General features: G+C 36.9%; 1 protein-coding gene across 1 annotated transcript; it reads left to right on the top strand.

Moving 5' to 3' along the window:
* The first annotated feature begins 871 nt into the window (after positions 1–871).
* On the top strand, positions 872–19,751 carry ATP6V0D2 (ATPase H+ transporting V0 subunit d2). Its single transcript, XM_075141565.1, has 8 exons — positions 872–1,001; positions 7,185–7,356; positions 9,252–9,430; positions 12,129–12,208; positions 14,067–14,144; positions 17,454–17,630; positions 19,000–19,077; positions 19,590–19,751. The coding sequence occupies exons 1-8, from the start codon at positions 872–874 to the stop codon at positions 19,749–19,751; spliced, it is 1,056 nt and encodes a 351-aa protein (XP_074997666.1).
* Positions 19,752–20,026: the final 275 nt, after the last annotated feature.

Genomic DNA, 20,026 nt, shown 5'->3' with positions numbered 1-20,026 from the left:
TTAGCAGTTTTGAGTTTAAATCGAATCAAAATGAGGAAGTCTAAAAAGACTCTAAATTTGCATTATAGAAATCAAGATTCCTATTTTTATAATCTTCATTTTGTAAGAGGAAAAATATGAGTTATTTCCACATCTTAGTGAATATAACCAGAGTATTTTGATTGGAACTTGGACAAACTATAGTTTTGAGGTAAGTTCTGGATACTCACTTTAAAGGCTAATGAAAGTCAAACCCTTCAAAGAGCTTTCACCTATGGGCAAGATCTAATGTTCACTGTAATTATTAGAAGGATCTTATAATTCGTATACATATTTATTGATAGAGATGAGCAGTGGAAAATTTCCAGCAATCAAAAATGTTAAAAACCAAAAGGTATACAGAGACACTAAAGAACCATCTAAGTTCCTTGAATAGGCTATGTTCTACCACAGCCCACCATTTTAGTGCAGGAATGTTTTTTCAATAGGTATTCACAGATAACTTCCTGTTTATAACACATTTAAGAAATGCGAAAATGCTATCAAGCTGTGTAATATGTTTTCTCATTCTCCAATCAGTATGGAGCATTCTTGTAAGCAATGGTTAAATTTTATACTTCCTTTTTGGTTTCTCCTTCAACAATAATAGGGTCATTTTCTGGCTCTGACAGGAGGGAGTTGGATTTGCTGGCTGGCTGTTGTGTAAGCATCAACTATACTGGAACTACACTAGGAGCAAGAAACAGGAAGAAACCACTTGGTAAAACACAATCATAGGCTGGCAGGAAATCAGTGACTATTTGTCACTCCTTCCAAAGAGGAGGAAAACAGTTGGTGACAGATATTCAGTACCACCAAGTATCCAGCAGAGAGATTAAATCTCCTTCTCTCCATGCCGGGATACTCAGAGTTTTACTTCAATGTGGACCATGGCTACTTGGAGGGTCTGGTCCGAGGGTTCAAAGCTGGGATCTTGTCAAGTGCGGACTATGTCAATTTAGCACAGTGTGAGACACTAGAAGGTAAGTCTGCTGGTTTATTTTATTTAGGAAGAAATACTGTTGCTTAGACCTTTGAAGAAGGGAAGGTAAAAGGCTGATGTACTGAGAGCTTATCTTAAAAAGCAGAGATAGCCTGATGTCCTTTGAAGAACTGTTCTCATATTTAAGTTAATAGCTTTCCATAGAAATTACCCTAGGATTGTACTGTGATTTGCAATGCAATCCAGATGATGGGATTTTCTAGTTTACTGATAAGGTTTGGAAATCTCATCCATAGAGTTCCTATGGAGATTGGTAACCTTCTCACAGATTTTAACTATAGAACTGTTCAAGTATAGAAGTTTCATATCATTTCAGCTGGATAAAATAGTTACCAAAATCTTCTTAAAAGCTTGCCATTTGGCTCTGAATTTCTCTATAAATTTTAGTACTTTATTACTTCATGAGTTTTAGGGCAGTGGGGGACATTCTACTTATCAGGAAGAGAAAACTAGACTTCACAAAGATAAAACTGAACTATTCTCAAGCTTAAAAAAAAAAAAAAAAGCTTTTTTCAAGGTGACTTTGCTACAGTAATAAAGAGAACACACACTAATTTCCAAAACAGCTTTCTATGGCCAAGACTGGTCACAGCCTGATGAAGACAGACTTGTACAAAGAATCGTATGACATAGCTCTACACACTTGGCAGGAAAAAAATGCGACAGAAAAAAAACCACTTTTCTAAAGGAACATAAAGTTTCTTTCCCTGACTCCAAAATAAAACCTATGATTGTACACTGAAATAATTTCTACAACATGCAGTATATTAGATTAATTTGAAAAAGGAACAAGGAGAAATAATACGCTCACTCTGTTTTAAGCATTGGTTGCTTTGTGTATGCAGTAATGGATTTGGGGAAATGAGAAGTGCAGAACCTGATGATTCCCATATACAACAGAGTTTTGAGGCTCTCTAAACTACTAATATAATAACAACATAAGTCTGGGAGGTTGCTTGCCATTCATCTTGCAGATTAAACCAACTACATTTAAATAGATACATATAGGTATTTACCTGCCAGCAAGATAAAGTTCCTCTCATAGTTAAAGAAGAGATTGTCAGTACAGTCAATGGGATTTAGAGACTATTCAACTGACCAAGTGCATGTACCTACTTCAGCTGATAAGCGGGAAAGCTGTATCAGCTCTCCATTTCATACAATGGCAGTTTAGACACATAGAACACAAGTATACGCTTACTCTGAGAACTGAAATCTGTTCCTTATATCATCTGGACAAAATCAAGTTTCTGTAGCTTATTTGTACCAGCAGTTGTGATCTATGCAGCTTAAAGACTCTACAGACACTCTTGATATTGTATTTAATTGTTTAAGTCAAAAAGCTCCATGAATATACAGACTTCAGAAAAAGCTCATAGAGCTTCAAAAATCTATAAAAGACACAAAGGACAGAATGATGGAATTATTAAACCTTGCTCTTACTCCACTTGTCTCTGCAGAGGAGCTCAATAAATGATGTCATCAAAGGGTCCATAAAGAAAAAAAAAACAACATAAAATCCTGGTTACTTTTGGATAAGATGAAAATATACAGGTTTAAATATTTTTAAAAACATACAAGAAAAAAGGATTTCCCACATCCTTCCCAGAAGAATACTTGCTCATGTTAAGTTAAGAAAAACTATCTAAATTTTAAGTCATGCTACAAGAAAGTTATTTACAACCAGGAAGTATTTTTCAAACATTTCTGAGATATATAAATCTTCAACATTATTAAGAGCATGCAACAGATGGACAGATCACAATAGAGAGATAAAATCCTTTTCTAAGTAAGATTTATAGTAGAAAGAACAATGACTTTATTTTTGAACATTCTTCTTTCTAATGTTCATTCAATTTTAGAATGCAAATTATTTCAGCCACAGAAGCAGCAGCCTTCATCAACCCACCTATAAGCACATCTCTACTACCCACTATCATTTCCCTTTTTTCTCTATTCAGCTACATCTCTTTTTCCATTGCAACATTTTCTACTTCTTTTAGACAGCTAACAGATTCCCACTAGTTATCTACCAAATGTATTATTTATAATGAAAATATGAGAAGTATTGGATTTGTTCTCAAGGCTACATACACTTATCTCTCTGCACATATAGGATGCTGTAATATTGAACTTGCACCCTCAGTGTACAGTGCACCAAAAACACAGACTCTTCCTTCTAAAGTAAAAAATGGAGCTTTATGCATACGTTGGATTTTGTTTCCAGTTAAAAGATCCAGCATATGGATTGGAACTGTAGTACTATTGTGCTTGTCCAATAGAGCCTTCAGTTCATGTCTTCACATTAAAAGGTAATAAATTTACCCTATTCTGCATTCTGTGGCATAGCACCACACCACAAAAACTGGCCTAAGTTAAAAATATTACAAATATGCTAAAACAAACAAGCAGAAACAAAATCAAAACAACCCCAAGTAACCCATAAGTAGAATCAAAAAGATCTTTTCATTTCAAAGTGATTTTGATATCTCTAGAGGGGAAACCATAAAGTCAGTACAGGAGAACCACAAGAAAAACTGTAGGTTAGTGCTTTACATCTGCTTGATAATCACAGAGTAAGTGTAACAGTGAGAGGGGAAAGAAAAAAAGGAGGATGCTAATTGACTTACGATACTATTGTGTCCTCTCAATTCAGGGCCACACAGAGAGGAGAAGAGGCCTTCAGCTTAACTTAGACATCCTTTTGGGCTTGTTTGCATTATTATAATTTCTGTGGAGCTACCTTGTGGGCTGCAACACTGGCCGAAACCTCTGCAACACAGCATGCTACTAGTTTGGCCCTATGTCATCACCTGTGCCAGGGGAATGGGATCCTCAGAGGAACCCTGCTGACAGCCTTTGAAGTAGAATATGGGGGGGGGGGGGGGCGGTGTTTTAAACTCAGCGCTTTATTCTTTCCTTGCTTCCTTGTGTGATGGAAAGACTGCTGCTCTCTAGAAGTTAGACAAGGTCACAGAAGGACAAGCAGCCCAGCTCTGCTCCCACCAACATCACTGAAATAAGTTCACTTGCCGGAGCCAGGACATGCCAGCACGCGGTGGCTGAAATAACAGTGTAACTGAAAACTGGGGGTAGCTGGCTATCAAAGTGAGGAGTCAGACAAGACTCCATGTGCTTTTGATGCCGAGAGACCAGGTTAACGCTTTGTTCAAGTTCTCACAATATTCCTTCTTTCTGATCAGCATCATTCCTGCCTTAACTGCATTCATCTTAAACTAGTCTCCCTCTGCACATTAATTCCCTTTAGATATACTGTTAATTGTGTTTGGTTGCTGCTCAATTCTGAGTAAAATCATGTGATTCAAAATTACATTATTTAAAGTCATACATTTCCTACATACGATTTTCCTGCATATGATTGTATGAGGAAAGACACGATGCAGATGGATGGCAATAATACTGACAGCTGAAATACAGGAGTTTTCTTTCCTAGGGATCTTGTGGACATGCTGAAAAGCCCAGGGTCTTGTGTAGGTCTCCAAGAGTCCCTGAGAAAAGGAGCAGCTACCATCACTAAAAAGTTCTGGTGAACAGGAATGTCTGAAGCCCCTGTAATGCTCAGACATCTACCCCTGCCAGGTCATTGGGTCACGTTGCTAGTACAAGTGTCTGACTGTGTTAGCCCCCAGGTATTGTTTATGCCAACAGCCAAGAAAATATCATTTAAGACCAGCAGAGCAGTCTCTGAGCTGCACTGAACTCAGTCATGGTGTGAACTCTGATTGTGACATTCCTGATTGATGTTATATGGTATTGGAGCTTGTGCATGACTATTTTCTCAATTGTTTTGGCCAAGGCCATGAGCTAGAGTTGACTATTGTTTCTTACATACAGTATGCATGCTGGCATTTATTAAATCGTTTAGAAAAAATACTTCTCCAAAACAGGCTGTGGAAGTGACAGGGTCATAAATCCAATATTCCTGGGCATAGTATTTCTTCCATAGCTTTTGGGAGCAAGGTGGGGCTATTCAATGTGTTATAGCTAATAGTTTTCATGCCTTACATTAGGGCATGGATTTTGAAGCCACTCAGTCAATAAGAGAACCGAGGAAGGTAACAGAGTCTTGTCAAACTACTCTCAATCAGCTGGGTTTGGTTTCTATTCATCTCATGATGATGTTAAACATACTTCAGAATAGTCAATACTTGGGGCTGATATTTGGGTTTTGCAGTCTGCTTTAGGTACTAAACCTCTGAAAACTGCCGTGTTCGGAATGCATTTACAGAGTGTGACTTAAGGTAGATATCAGTGGTTTGTCCGAAAAGGAATTGAGGAAAGCTGGAATTCAGCTCTCTGCATGTAATTATGCAGTATTATCTAACCCCACCATATGCCAAGTATTTTTATCTTCTTTGCAATAAAAAGAGAAAGTAAAAATCAGTTTTTACAGGAAATGTAGCTGTAAAAATATTAGTGATTTTTTTAAAAGTTGGTCTTATGTATTTAGACTCATTCCTGGGCATAATTCATTATTTTTATTTATCTCAATCTTTCTTACCTTTCTCTCGTTCTTGAATTAAGTGGTTTTCTTTTTTCATGTTTGGATTCTCTTTCTTCTTCCTATATGGAAGCCTGTATTGAAACTATGACTATTTCCTAATATCTGGCTCTGACCATTGAAAGACCAATTACCTCTGCCTTCTTTTGTCAACAGTTTTGTGATAACCTATATAATTTTAAGAAGCAATTAGTTTACACTGCTAGCATAAGTTCAGTCTACTGCAGGAGGATCTAGAGAAATGCTAACAGTTCCAGAAAGCTGGCTGAGTAAGTCTGTCCTATCCAAGAGTCTGTTGATGTAATTGCTAAAATGAGCTCAAGTGGTAGCCACAAGGCATAGAAAACTCTGGGGGTTATCTATCTCGGTAAGCTAGAGTGCTGGATGTAGGAGTTTGAATTTGCAATGTACTTGTTCTTTTGCTTTAAGTCTCAGTGTAGGCAACCTTATTGCATAGTAAGAAAGTATAGACATGGGGAATTAGGAAAGAGTAGCTACTATACTGATAAATGAACACCTTGCTAACTGCATATTAACTTCCCTTATAGGTACACCTTTTTTTCAGTCAGTGGGAGTGTTGCTGTCCTTTTTCCTAAATATCACTTCAGATTTTATCTGGAAATCTAATTATTATGAATGCCCAAACCATATAACATTATCCCAATCTATAATTTACAGTATTTTTAATATAGCCTTTGAATATAATTATGCAATATAACAGGGGCTTTTCTAAAAGGAAATGTTAAACTGCTTTGAACACTAAGAACTGATTCAGAACCTTACTTTTGCCTCATGGTGGAAAATGGCTAGCAAAGAAAATTTGTCAAATGAGTTCTTTGATCTTACAAAAGCTTCTTTCAACTTTGTTGTCTAATCAACCCATCTTCCTCAGTTATCAGGGTCAGGAGCTCAGACAGAATATGTCACGATAACCCAAGTTTCTGGAACAGCTTCATAGGATCTGGTAGTAGCAGCCACAAATCAGACAAAGCCAAACCAGAAATGCTAAGAGAGTGTAACTGCCCTTTCAAGCGCTTCACTGCAGAAGCCATTTGGAGCCCAGAATCTCAGCCAGGCAAGATGTGTTCTCTCCTCTTCTTTGGGCAGCCTGATAATACAAGATTATAGTCTTACCTGAGATTTAAATGTTTCATATGAAAGTTTAAGATCTTAACTAAGTTAAAGGATGATTCCTGTTGATGCGTAACAGTCCATAGGAATGCAGGAGACAAATCAACTGACATATCATAATGATGCAAGAGTGATGCCCTGAATAAATCAGAGAAATCAAATCATTGAACAAACCTGATTGGGAAGGGGCTCAGGACAGCAGTAATTAACTCTGTGCCTGGTGTGGCTGGAAACTAAAGTTGCCAGTGAAACCTCTGACAAAGGTGTAAATTATTTGTGCTTTCCTGTGGCATGGAAGTAAGTCTTACTGGTAGAAGGCAGTACAAATTTGCAGTAATTGTGCATTTACTCTGTGTTACATCTATGGCAAAACCTGGTCAATAGAGTATGATCAGACCCTTAATATGAAAATATAATGTTAGAAATGAACATTTTAAAAGTTTTTTGATTTGGTTTATAGACAATATAACAACAGTTTATTCATATGATCTTTCTTGAATCTAATTTCAGATCTGAAGTTACATCTACAGACTACAGACTATGGCAACTTCTTGGCTAACGAAACTGGCCCTCTCACTATTTCCACCATCGATGATAAACTGAAAGCAAAACTACTCACAGAATTTCATTACTTTCGAAACCATGCTTTTGAACCACTTGCCACTTTTCTGAATTTTATCACGTAAGTAATGTTACTACATAGCTTACCACATAGACTCAAAGCAAAAGCACAGCTACAAGTTAAAACAGTGTGAATGCATCGTACTTGAATTTCTATTAAGTTTCAAAAATAGCAAAATTACTTTTATACTGCAATATTTACATACTTTATTTGCTAATATAAGTTCTGAAAATATATATATGAACAGCTGTTGTCTTTACCACTACTTATTTTAAAGAACACAAGCAGATTTCTTCTGTGTACAGTGGCAGGAGTAGTAGAGATTGAGAAAAATGGTTATAATTTTCAAATTCATTTAAGTCAGAGAACTTACAAAACTGAAGTTTGTGGGGATGACTCATGCAAGATTAGCAATTTCATGATGTACAGGGCAGTGATTTAATTCCTAGGCATGTGACAAGTTCTAGACTTTTTTTAAAGGGGGAAAGACAACACATCATACACCTGCCATACTTTTTATACCATTTGAACATTAAAACCAGAAAAACTTTATGTTGTGTATAGCAAGATACTTAGATCCAAGTAGCTATTTTAAAAAGTACAAGTGCTGTTTGATGCCACATGAAGAGAAAGTTCTGATCTCAATACAGTTATAAACAGATAAAACTTGTCAATGAATGGCTTAAACAACATTAAGAACAAGGATCTGCTTTATAACAGTATAACAACATGGATTAGTGAAATGTCAGCAGGATATTTTACCTAACTGTTTACTCCCCTTGATCTTATCTTTTTAATATTTTATAACAAGAACACTAGATTGTTCAGCTTACTTTTAAGGAGTATTTTTATCATAACAGCAAAATAAAGTATCATTATTCTTTTTTTTTTTTTTTGGGTCTAGTGTAGCTCACTAGTTTTAGGCGAATAAATCAACAGGATCTTAAACACTGCCCTAGGACAGCTGTGACCTGAGGCATAGAATGTTTACGTTTTGCTTCTGAAAAATGAAAATGAAAATATGAAAATTATGGCAGGTCTTTTCTCACACTGATTGACATGCATGTGTACACATGTATGCACAATCCCTGCACTCTGTTGGTTTTTAATAATGGAGACGCTAGTTTAAGATATTTAACACAATTATTAAATCATTGAACTACATTTCACCAGGTCCCTGAGCCCCCTCCCAGATTTTGTGTGAGATCATATTAATCCCTATATGTCTCTAGCTGTGTTCTGAATCAACAACGCAAGCTGAAGATTGGCAGCCTTGTTACAAGCATCCGAAGGAATAGCTTTCACATTGCCAAGTCACTGACAAAACTCTTATCAGCCTCTCTGACAGTAAAACTAGTAAGAAGCTGATAGAGAACTTCTACTGAAAAGAAAACTTTTAGCAATAAAGAAGAAATCTGTGAGAACCTGTTCTTAGTTTTCTCATGGGAGAATGTTTAAAGCTGAGTGAGAAGAAAGTCCTAAGATTGGTCCATCTACATGAACTCTGCAGTTTTAGTGCTGAGATTCCCACGCACCTCTCTGTCCCGGTGGTCTATATGAAATAATGAAATCCCAAACTAGAGAAGCTCCTAGCTCAGGTGATTTACTTTTTCATACCACTAACATTGTCACTTGTTATAGTGAATCTACATTTCACAGCTGTTATGCTTATTATATTAATGTTTTGGTTTCCCCTTCTTTAAAAGTCTCTTTCCCAAACTCAGTCATGTGTTTAAAATGAACAGTGTGTTACCTACGTGCTATTTAAAAACTTCTATTTGTTTTTGATAAACGAGACATTGATACAGAGTGAACGTACAAACCTGCAAATACTGTGGTTGTTTCTGACCTTAGTATTATTACTAATTTTCAAAAATCTTGGTTTTGTATTTTTTCAAATGAAAATTCATTATAAAGATAAGGTTAATTTCTTTTACTTTTTTTTTCAAATACAGATACAGCTACATGATTGACAACGTGATTCTTTTAATAACTGGCACATTACATCAGAGGCCCATAGCTGAACTTGTTCCCAAGTGCCATCCACTGGGGAGTTTTGAGCAAATGGAAGCAGTCAGCATTGCCTCAAACCCCACTGAGCTGTTCAATGCAATTTTGGTTGATACACCATTAGGTGGGAACACTAAATTATTTCTTATTTGCTTGTTGAAACTACTCATCCTGTATTCTTAAGAATATCTCAGATGGAGTAGCATGTTTGCCACTGGGTATGCTGTGTTTTGGTAACACAAAACATGAAGTGTGGATCAAGCATTTTTGAAGTGATGTTCAGGACATTTCCTAGGAACATTTATTAACAGTTTCTGTATCAACCTTTGGTAGCAGACACAAAGAAAACATACTACTCAAGAAGTGTAATGGATATCTTTTATACCCAAAGTAGCCATTGATTTAGAGCATCTAGATTTTTAGTTCAACACCTGCATCTATAATTAAAAAATGTAAGATGAAATCTTGCCTATCCCTCACTGAGGATCAAGAAGCAGACAGTTACTAATAAATATTAGATGTTGTGGTAGAACCTAGAGTCCCTCTTGGGATTTGGGCGTGATTCAAACACAAAGAAAATCCGTATTTTGAAGAACTATATCTAAAAGCAAAACAGAGTGAGGCTTGAGAACATTGCATTCTGAAATTGGGATGAAACTCTGCTCAATGTGCTGCAGCAGCCAACATGAACAAACAAAAACTAACCGGCTGTGGGACACTGCTGGGAAGGGTACTGAGAATAAGATGGAACTGGATGGATTTGAACATATATGAAACCACTGTGTGCCCTCATCTTGAGTACTGTGAGTGGATTTGGGTTCTGCTTCTCAAGAAGGCGTGGTGGGTTGGCCCCAGACAGAAGCCAAACTCCCACCCAGCCACTCGCTCTATCCCAGCACCATGGGGGGAGAAAACAGGGGGGAAAAAAAGGAGCTTGGGGGTTGAGATCACCTACCAAGTACTGTTGCAGGCAAAACAAGATTCAACTTGGGGAAAATTGACTTGATTTATTGTTGATTAATACTAATATATTTAATTACTGATTCAGGCATTAGGAAACAAACAAACATTTACACACTTAGGGAAAACACCTTTCCTCCCCCCTTTTCCACTCCTTCGCTCCAGGCTCCTCTCCTTTGCCCCCCTGTTATGGCTGCAGGTTACACTCAGTCTCTGTGGAGAGGCAATGAGCGGCACAAGGAGCGGGGGGAGTTTACGGTCAGTACGTGGCGGTTTCTCTCTGCCGCTCCTTCCTCCTCACACTTATCCTCTGCGCCGGCGTGGGCTCTCCACAGGCTGCAGTTCCCGTCGGGAGTATCTGCTCCAGCGCAGGTCCTCCACGGGCAGCAGGGAGTACTTGCTCCAGTGCCATGGAGCGACTCCTCCTCCTTCTCTGACCTTGGTGTTTCTCAGAATTTTTTTCCCTCCTCCTCTCTACATCCTGTGGTTTTTGCCCTTTCTTGAAGATATTTTCCCAGAGGCACCACCACCAGCTTGGGTGTGGGGCTCAGCTGTGCCCTGCGGTGGGTCCGTTGGAGCCGGCTGGAACTGGCTGTGTCCGGCACGGCCAGCCCCGGCCTCCCCTCACAGAGGGGACGCTTGGGCACTGACAGCCCATACAGTGAAATCAGAGAAGGTACAGAGCAGGACAGCCAAAATGAAGAAGGGGATAGCGCTGCCGTGTGCGGAAGACTAAAAAGGCTGGACTGCAGTTTGGAGAGGACAAGGTTAAAGAGATATGGACAATGTTTACAAAGTCCTGAGGGCAGTCGTTTGTCCACAGTGAGCTGCGAACTGTTGCTTACCAAATCTTTTAGAAGACCAAATTCCAGCAGAACACTAGTTTTAAAACAGGTAAAATAAAACATTTTTTTTACGCAGCTGGTAGTAAATTTCTGGATTTTTTTTGCTAAACAAGTTTGTAAAAGCAGAGAGTAGTATCAGATTTTTAAAAAGATGGGACAAATTCTCGGTCAATGGATCTACAAAGAGATACTAAAGTGAACTGTCAGGGCTACATCCTCTAATATTGTTCATCCAAAAACCGGATGCTGGGAGAATATGAAGGGAGAAGACCACAAAACACAGCCAGGCTCACATGCTCTCTTTAAATACCATCACCCATTGCCACTGTCTGACACAACACCCTCTGTCAGGCAGCACTGGTCTGTCCCACTGACATAGCTTAGGAACAGCGAGGGATTGGCATACTTCTGTTGGTTATGAATACAGTATTTTTAAGCGGTCCACCTGCACAAATGAACTTCATCCTCTGCCTCCCTGTTCAAAAGCTTGCTCTTTAGCCAGTTCGGCAGAGGACCTGGAAGCACAGATGGTCAAGGTCAAAGCTTGCACCCCTTACTACTTGCAACTCGTTGCCTTTCCCCCACTGCAGACATACCCAAAGAGGAAGAGGGAAAATAGGAAAGAGGATTCTCTTTAACAATTGTGGAATACTTGCATGATTTAAGACAAAAATTATCTCTCATGTTCCTCACTAGAAAATCTCCTTAATGCCCAAACCATATACTTCAGAGAAGATTAGGGCTTTCATTAGTATTTCTCATCTGATTCTCGCTGGACATGTGGACTCTGGCTGCAGCACTGATTGATTCCCCTCATAGCAGATTCTCATTCAAAAGGAGGGAGTAGGAGGATAAGGGGAAAATTAAGAGTATTTCTCTTCCTCTCTGTTATATCACTCTTTCTTGTACAACAGAAACCTCAAATCCTTGCTCACACACTGATGAATGGCAATAGACAAAAGATGCATATTATCAGTATGTAGATTTATACTTCAATATAATAAACTCTGCTTTCAGCTGCTTTCTTTCAAGACTGCTTGTCTGAAAATGACCTGGATGAAATGAATATTGAAATAATGCGCAACAAACTGTACAAGGCAAGTTCTTGCAACATAACAATAATACTGGGGGTTTTTCAAAGTGTCTCAGAAAAGGAGGTCAGTATCACTAACCCTGGATGGGGAAACAGAAGCATGGTGAGATAAAGCAAGCTGTCTAAGGTCACCTGGTTGATGACAAGTCGAAGAATCAAATCTAGCTCCTTTCATTTCTACTCCGTTGTTTGGAAAGTTTTCAAATTTTAGGTCTGCATCCAAATTCTAATTTAATATCTCATTAATGAAAATGCTTTAGATGTCACGCTAATAACCAGATCCATTGGTTTATGAATAACTCAGTTATCCACCAAATGCTACAGAACTATTAGCTCCTATGTTAGCCTAGACAGGCTTTTGGCTAACATTTATTTTTATTTATAAAAGGTAGATGTGATTTGAAAAGATCTATTTGCTTTGAGTCTAGGTAACATTTTTTTTACTTAAGGGTTTTGTATAATTTTCTTCCTTTTTAAATTATCTTTAGCATTCCTACAGCACACTGCTGTAAGGATATGCATCTAACATATGTCTTGCATTTTCAAAGTACTTTACAAATATTAACACACAGGTCAATACTCTTAGGATGATCTCTTTAAAGGCTATACATATTTCATTCCGTTAATGGTTCCTCCTGGCACATTCTCTCCAAATTCTGTTATCTTTCTTTCACAGTGGATGCCCCAAACTGCAGGAAGTATTCTTACAGTGATCTGATTGCACTAGGGGGAAAGCAAAAAATTCTTCTGTTTGTCTTACAAATTATATCTATAAATTCTCAAGCCAATATTTGATTCTTAAATTTTCTGTTACTTCCTCTTATTCAAAACATCAGTTATGCCCAAGTATTTTAATTCTTTCACAGTACTACTAAACTAGACACTCTTTTTCCATTTGATAACATACAGATTTGATTCTTATATCCTGTATGGATAACCACACAGTTACACTTATTAAATCTGTTTTTTTTGTTTTTTTTCTTGTCACTCTTCTAAGTATCAGGGGGATCATTCTGCAAACACTTCTAAATTATTAATATATCCTGTCCCCTCTGCTTCAGCTGTCAATGTGATCAATTATGTTTCAGCTCTAGTATCAGATAGCACTATACAGAATCTAATGCATAATCCCATGCAGCAGATCCCCCTTGAGATGTCTCTACTTAAAATTCACTTAATTGCATAGTTAGTGACAGCTTCTTTTAACAGTGTGAAGTTGTAGCAAATGCATTTTCATAACATAAATGTTCCCTAAAACAGTGTTTTGGGGGATGGAGAGGCAGAGGGACCGGGATCTCCGAGATATTTAGGGTCCTTCCTGCACAGGTATTTTGAAATGGATGCAAAGGCCAGAAACCTTAATAGACCAGAGGGCCCTGCAGACCAGTATTACAGAAGCTTTGTCCGCTGTTCTGTCCTAATCCAGGGTTTAGGGTACAGCAGTAGGGATTAGTTTGTGTATCCTCATAGTCTGGCCCAACAGCCATGGCATATTCCCAAATCCCCTCCTCCACACTATAAATGCAGAGTTTCCTTCAGCCATCTGCTTATTATGCAGTGGAAGCTCAATAGAGCTCAAGAAGTTCCTTCCTTAGAGAGCAAAGAAAACATAATATTTTTCCTATAACAATTTTAAAAAACATTTGAACCCACATTGTAATAACAAGACATTTGCATTTTAATATTTCAACTTTCAATCCAGCAAAGTAATTAAGCACATACTTGAATTTAAATTCATAGGTAGAATTATCAAAGTTAATGGAAGTATTTAAAAGTATTTAAAAATTAGGTTTATGACTATGTGCTGTGCTGGTCCAGGTCTTAAGTAGCATTTAAAATATTTGTCTTCTTCTTTCATGTAGTCTTATCTTGAGGCGTTCTATAAGTTTTGTGAAAAACAAGGAGGTACTACAGCAGAAATCATGAGACCTATTCTTGAGGTAAGAAAAATTCAGTCTTTGTACATGAAAGTACTCCACAATGTTTTCATAATTAGGTTACTTTGTTTTTCCTGTTCCTTCTCTCTCCATTTGGAAAGTTATTTGCCAAATGTTTGCTTCTCCTCTGAATAGTTACTGTTTTTCTAAGATGTAGTGAAGACTTTATTCTAGATGACTTTTACCTCTTGACTAGAGAAGCAGCTAGTTCATTACCACGGAGGAGTTAGCTTCAGTTAATGTTTTTCTATAACAGAGAGCAGAACAGAATAAACGGTTCACTAATCTCAAACTGTTGCCTCAACATTTTTCTCCATTATGTAGAAAAACTAAAAAAGTGGATTATTCTTACACCTCCTAGCTCAAAATTAAATTTGGGATAGCTAAGGTCTGGCATTACTGTATATTACTAATCAATAATCTTCGAACTTCATGGCACTATTATGCTTGTTTACTCTCCTATTAAAATTAGTGGTTGAAGTCAGAGTTGAGTGACCTTTGGAACTAATGTTATACAGAAAAGTCCAACATTACATGTGTTATTTTTGTCTCAACTCAGAGAAGTTTAATATTTATTTTTTTCCATGACATAAAAAATTCCTAACATCCTCCTCCCCAAAGCATACCTGCAGCATATTGAATGATATTTTTATATCTGCTATTGTAATAAAAGATGCAAAAATTCCTAAAATTGAGTTCTTAGCATCCAGCTCCATTTTTTTTTTTTTCCACATGGTTTATCACAATTCTTTGCAGAGTTTGAGAGCCAGATCACCCATTTACTTCCAGGAGTCTTTTTTTCTGGATAAGCAAAACTTACACCCTGGAAACTGACTGAACAAAATTCACTGAGCTCTGATGACATCACACTAAATGTTTGCATTATAGGAGAGAGATAATAACCCTGGGAGCTCAACCTTGATGGAAAAATAAGCCTAAATTACATCTTACAAAACAATGTCCTAAAAAGGAATGCAATTTCATATTTTATTTAACCAGGTCATAATGTTTCAGTTTATGTTCTAAAGAAAATATTCTTAATCAAGTTAAATTGACCGGAAATTAAGTATTTTGACTATTCTTTTCTGAAAATAAAAATCAAGGGATTGGCTGGCAGAGGTAAAGACATTTTTCACAGTTGATTCGGATTTTTCAGAAAGTTCATTTTTAGCTAGAAATTCAAGCTGAGAGCAGATGATTACTTGCCAACGTTAGTTTAAGCATGTTGTAAAACTCTTTTTATACCAATTGTAACAGTTTGGTCTGTGATAAGCTTCTTTAAAATCCTTATCTAATGTCAATCAGCTAGGAGGATAAACTTTTCTGTAGAAGATTTCCTTTTCTATAACATTTTAATAATCTGAAGACACACATAGAGCAGATTGCTAATGGTTGAATTCACAAACAGCCAAAGTTTAATTATTCAAAAGAATACTTGCTATTTATTCTGTAATCTTATATTTAAGACTACCAACCTGACCCTATCAGAATGAGGCTGAGGCATTTAGCTCCCCAACTCCTTGACCACCAGCCACAGTGTCAACCTTCCACATTAAATGTACTGGCGATCTCTCTTCCAGCATGGACAATAAACGTTGCATGTTTAACCCTGAATCTGGCAAGAAACTGCGGGACTGCACTGCAGCTAGTGCTTGCCTGTTATTAGGGCCGCATGCTAATTCTCAAATAGCAAACATGCCACTTCAGTTTCCCATATGGAGACTAAAGCACTCAGGAAAGCACACAGTCATCCTGTGACTCCACCTCTACCTGCAGCAATCAAATGGCCCCAGTCACCAAATAACTACCTCATGGCCTTACTCACTATGGAGAACCTCATGTGCCAATAATTTGATGAACAGATAGATCTGTATGGATGGGATTGATCCTGCAAATTTTCTCAAACTAGGAGCCACAGAATTGGGCCCCAAACCTGCAAGCACTAGTTGCAATTGCATCTGAGCATGCTTTTTTCCCATTAAATATTACAGATCTAACACCTAGATTCTACATGGCTGTAACAAGTTAAAACAAAGTATTTGTCCTTCCAAAACAGTTTTACTAGGGCTGACATGCTTGTTCATATCAGTAAGGTAAGTGAAATTTGGCCCTGTTATTCATTAGCTGGAAATCTTTTCAAGCACACTTATTTTCTTCTCATTATTTTTCTATTATTTATTCATTTTCCTTACTCTGAAGGCAGTGCCAGGGGGTAGCTGGATCCCTGTTACAGTGTGTTCCAGTACACAGGAGTACGATCTATGAATATGTGCTTAACTGCTAAAGTTGTAGAACTGTGTGGCAACTGCAGTCTTATTATTTAGTAGAAAAGAGTACTCTTCTGCTTAAAACAGTTCAAAAATTCACAGCGTAAGAAATCTTGCAAGCTGCCTAAAATGTGTGTATACTGTATATGCTTTGCTTGGAAGATTTTCCTGCGTAACCCCTGCAATTAGCAAGGGCTCTGCTGTTCCTTCAAGAAAGTAAGTAATAAAGCAAATAAATAAAACCATAGTCAATTTAGGTCTCAAGACAGAAGAATAGATTTAAATCAGACAGAACTGAGTCAGACTATTTTTATTTACCATTACATTTTTAATTCATACTGGAAGAATGGCAAGTGAAATTTTGCCTTGTACAAGAGAACAACCTGAGATCTAGACATTAGAATGACTTTCAGTCTACTGCTGCAGGGAAAATACAGATGCTACAGGCATCTAAACCTGGCAGAAGAAATATAGCCCTTGATTCTATGTGTTAAAAATTAACCGTTATTTGAAACACTTGAAAACTTTAACTTGGCAAGTAAACAGCCCCCTCCACCTTATTAAGTTATTGTTTTAAACATGCGTTTTCAGAAACTTTTTTTTTTTTTCCCCAGAATTTCCATTCAACCTTTACTCTCCACAGCACTCTAAGTTACCCCAGAACAGTACTATTGATTCTTGGTCCTTTCCTATATTATAAGAGTACTATTTCATAAGTGCAGAAGGGTGTGTGAGGAGATTTTTTGTTGACAACATCTGGGTTGTTGAATAGGGAAATGAGGAAGTAGCAGAGATTATATTTTCAGTACAAAAACACAGAATAAAAGCTGTGCTTGCAAAACACTATTTGATTTTCTAGTTAAAATTTAACAAGTATTTGCAAATAAGGATCTACAATTTTAAAATAAGGTATGCTTCTAATGCTCTGAAGTCCACTTTTTTTTTAAGTTTCCATAATTTAGCTTACTGAAAAAAGCATATCTCCACCTGAATTTAGAATGAAATCTCTAATAACACCTCTTTATTCTTTGTTTTGCATATTAAGTTTGAGGCAGACAGACGTGCCTTTATCATCACCATTAATTCATTTGGCACTGAGCTGAGTAAAGATGACCGAGAGAAGCTGTATCCAACCTGTGGAAAACTGTATCCAGAAGGCTTACACCTGTTGGCCAATGCAGACGATTACGAGCAAGTGAAGTGTGTTGCAGATTACTATGCAGTATGTAATCCAATTTCTCAAAACAAAAAGCCAAAATACAAATACTTAACATCTTTTGATGTCAGCAAAACTTTAAAGAGTATTCACATAAGTTAAAAGCATTTTTGAGAGAGAAAACCTCAACGAAGAAACAAAAGATCCCGTAAAGTATATGGAATCAAAGGCCTTTGATACGAAGACAATATGTTATTACCTTAGTGCAATACAAAGTTCCTCTTACAGTGATATTTAAATAAGACTAAATCACATTCTAGTAAACAAAACTCTTCCTATTTCATTAACCTTCCCGAAATTGAGTTTCACTTCACAGTTGTTCCCTCCAAGACTTTGGAGTAAAAGCATGTGTCATTTTAAAACGAGCTGACCAAAAAATTCATGTCACAGATGAGTGCAAACCTGATTTATTACTAGTGTACCATAAAAATGCCCTTCTGAAAAGTTTTCTCTAAATGACTGATTGAATCAAGGAAGTAGATGAAGTTGTTAATACTGATGCAACTAGTGCTGTTATTAAAGATGAACCAATATGCAACACTTGCTCTATGAATTAAGTGTGGTATTCTGACTACCCATAATATTTAAGCTACCTCCAAGTAGGTACACAAAACAAAATGTGTCTAGTCTACTGCTTTTTCGACAGAAGAAACAAAGCTGGAGATGCACATCTGTTCCTATGCATAAGCAGAACGTTAGAAGCATGTGTCACCAAGTCAATGTGGTACACAGCAAGTCTATTCACGTGATGGTGGGATATTTAGATGAGTTTGGGAACCATTGTACTAGATCTATATTGCACTGCTACTTTACAAGAAAAACAAACAAATACACAGAGAAGCAAATTACGCAGAAATGTAACATGTAAGAAATGAAGTCAAATGTATCTGCACAGAATATTCCAGGATGACATATCAGACTAATGGATTTAGATACAATATTAACACAGATAAAGAAAATCCAGCTGACTACTGGAAATAAAATGAGCAGTCATGTGAGGATCAAGAGTTTGGGGTTTTGGCTCCATTTACAGCTCTGGCTCTGATGGATACTATTTGTACAAGAAGTTGAGTGCTCTGTGTCCAAAGGAGTGAAAGGGCATGTGTCATTCTACAATAAACCTCTTATAGTGCCTTCAGTAAATTAAGTTGTAGGAAATGACAGTAAGAAATACAAGAACAAATGTGATTTTTCTTTTTTTTGCTGACTATATGCTTTTAACTTTTAGTTTATGTAGAACTGTAATCTATACATGAGTTCTTCTATACAGAAAGATTACTTAACGTAGATTAATTAATAAAGTAATGTAGGGTATCTGTGCTGCATAGAATGCAGAAGTACCCTATTTCCATTGGGTGGTTGTCTATGCTTTTAGGAATACAAGGCTGTGTTTGAAGGTGTAGGGAGTGGCACTGGAGAAAAGACACTGGAAGATGCATTTTTTGAACATGAGGTAAGAGCTTCTAAACTTAAAATATCAATAACATTTAAAACAAGAATGAGGTACTAGGCTTTTGATTCTACTACACTGCATCATTCAGCTTTGTATTCAAGAACACAGTATTTCTATGGCTGTCAACATTTGGCTGAATTAAAATAGAAGGATTTATCTTTTTACATAAAATAAATCCCAGGACGTTCTTCTGAAGACTAGTTATAGAACTGTCATCCCTGATAGCCAATCCAAAAGCCATTTCATATAAACCGCTTAATGAAATTCCTTTTGAATAGTCTACTGAAGAAGGTATTTCACCACTGTCCTTCACTTACTTGTAATGTTGCTGTAGTCTATTAACAAAATTAATCCAGAGATGACATTTCAATTACATTTGAACTCAAGAGACTCCTAAATATAGTCATGGTTGCAAAGTTACATAGAAAACTTGATCATAAAAGCTACCACATAAAAATCACATTTGCCTTCTTTAATATTTTATCATAACACTTGTTTCATCTTTTCCACAGGTAAAGCTGAATGTCCTTGCATTCAATAACCAGTTTCATTTTGGAGTATTTTATGCCTATGTAAAGTTAAAGGAACAAGAATGCAGGAATATTGTATGGATTGCTGAATGCATTTCTCAGAGACACAGAACCAAAATTAACAACTATATTCCGATTTTCTAAATCTGAGAATTTATAATCCTACAATGCTTGAAAAGATGCATTATTTCACAGAAAAGAAGAAAAACCTTATTTCAAAAGTTAACTCTTACCAGATGTTTTAAATTGTATTAATGATCCTCATATACAGCAGTGTAAGAAAAAGTAATGTCATTAGAGATATGAGTACTTTATAAGGAAATACTAATGGGCTTATTCATAGTTTTTGTTGGTAGATTTGTTCACCACTGTGCCCATTTTAATTTAATTGATGAATAAAAACTCCCTGCAAGGTCTTA

The sequence above is a fragment of the Calonectris borealis genome, chromosome 2 (assembly GCF_964195595.1).
Source record: "Calonectris borealis chromosome 2, bCalBor7.hap1.2, whole genome shotgun sequence".
Classification (NCBI taxonomy): Eukaryota; Metazoa; Chordata; class Aves; order Procellariiformes; family Procellariidae; genus Calonectris; species Calonectris borealis.
The sequence above is the reverse complement of the archived record's forward strand: the minus strand, read 5'-3'. Positions and strand labels throughout refer to the sequence as shown.

Bases quoted from the DNA above. Each gene is read 5' to 3' on its own strand.
- ATP6V0D2 (XM_075141565.1), top strand. From the start codon at position 872: ATGCCGGGATACTCAGAGTTTTACTTCAATGTGGACCATGGCTACTTG. The intron at 1,002-7,184 runs GTAAGTCTGCTG...ATCTAATTTCAG, and splicing joins ACAGTGTGAGACACTAGAAG to ATCTGAAGTTACATCTACAG. The intron at 7,357-9,251 runs GTAAGTAATGTT...TTTCAAATACAG, and splicing joins ACTTTTCTGAATTTTATCAC to ATACAGCTACATGATTGACA.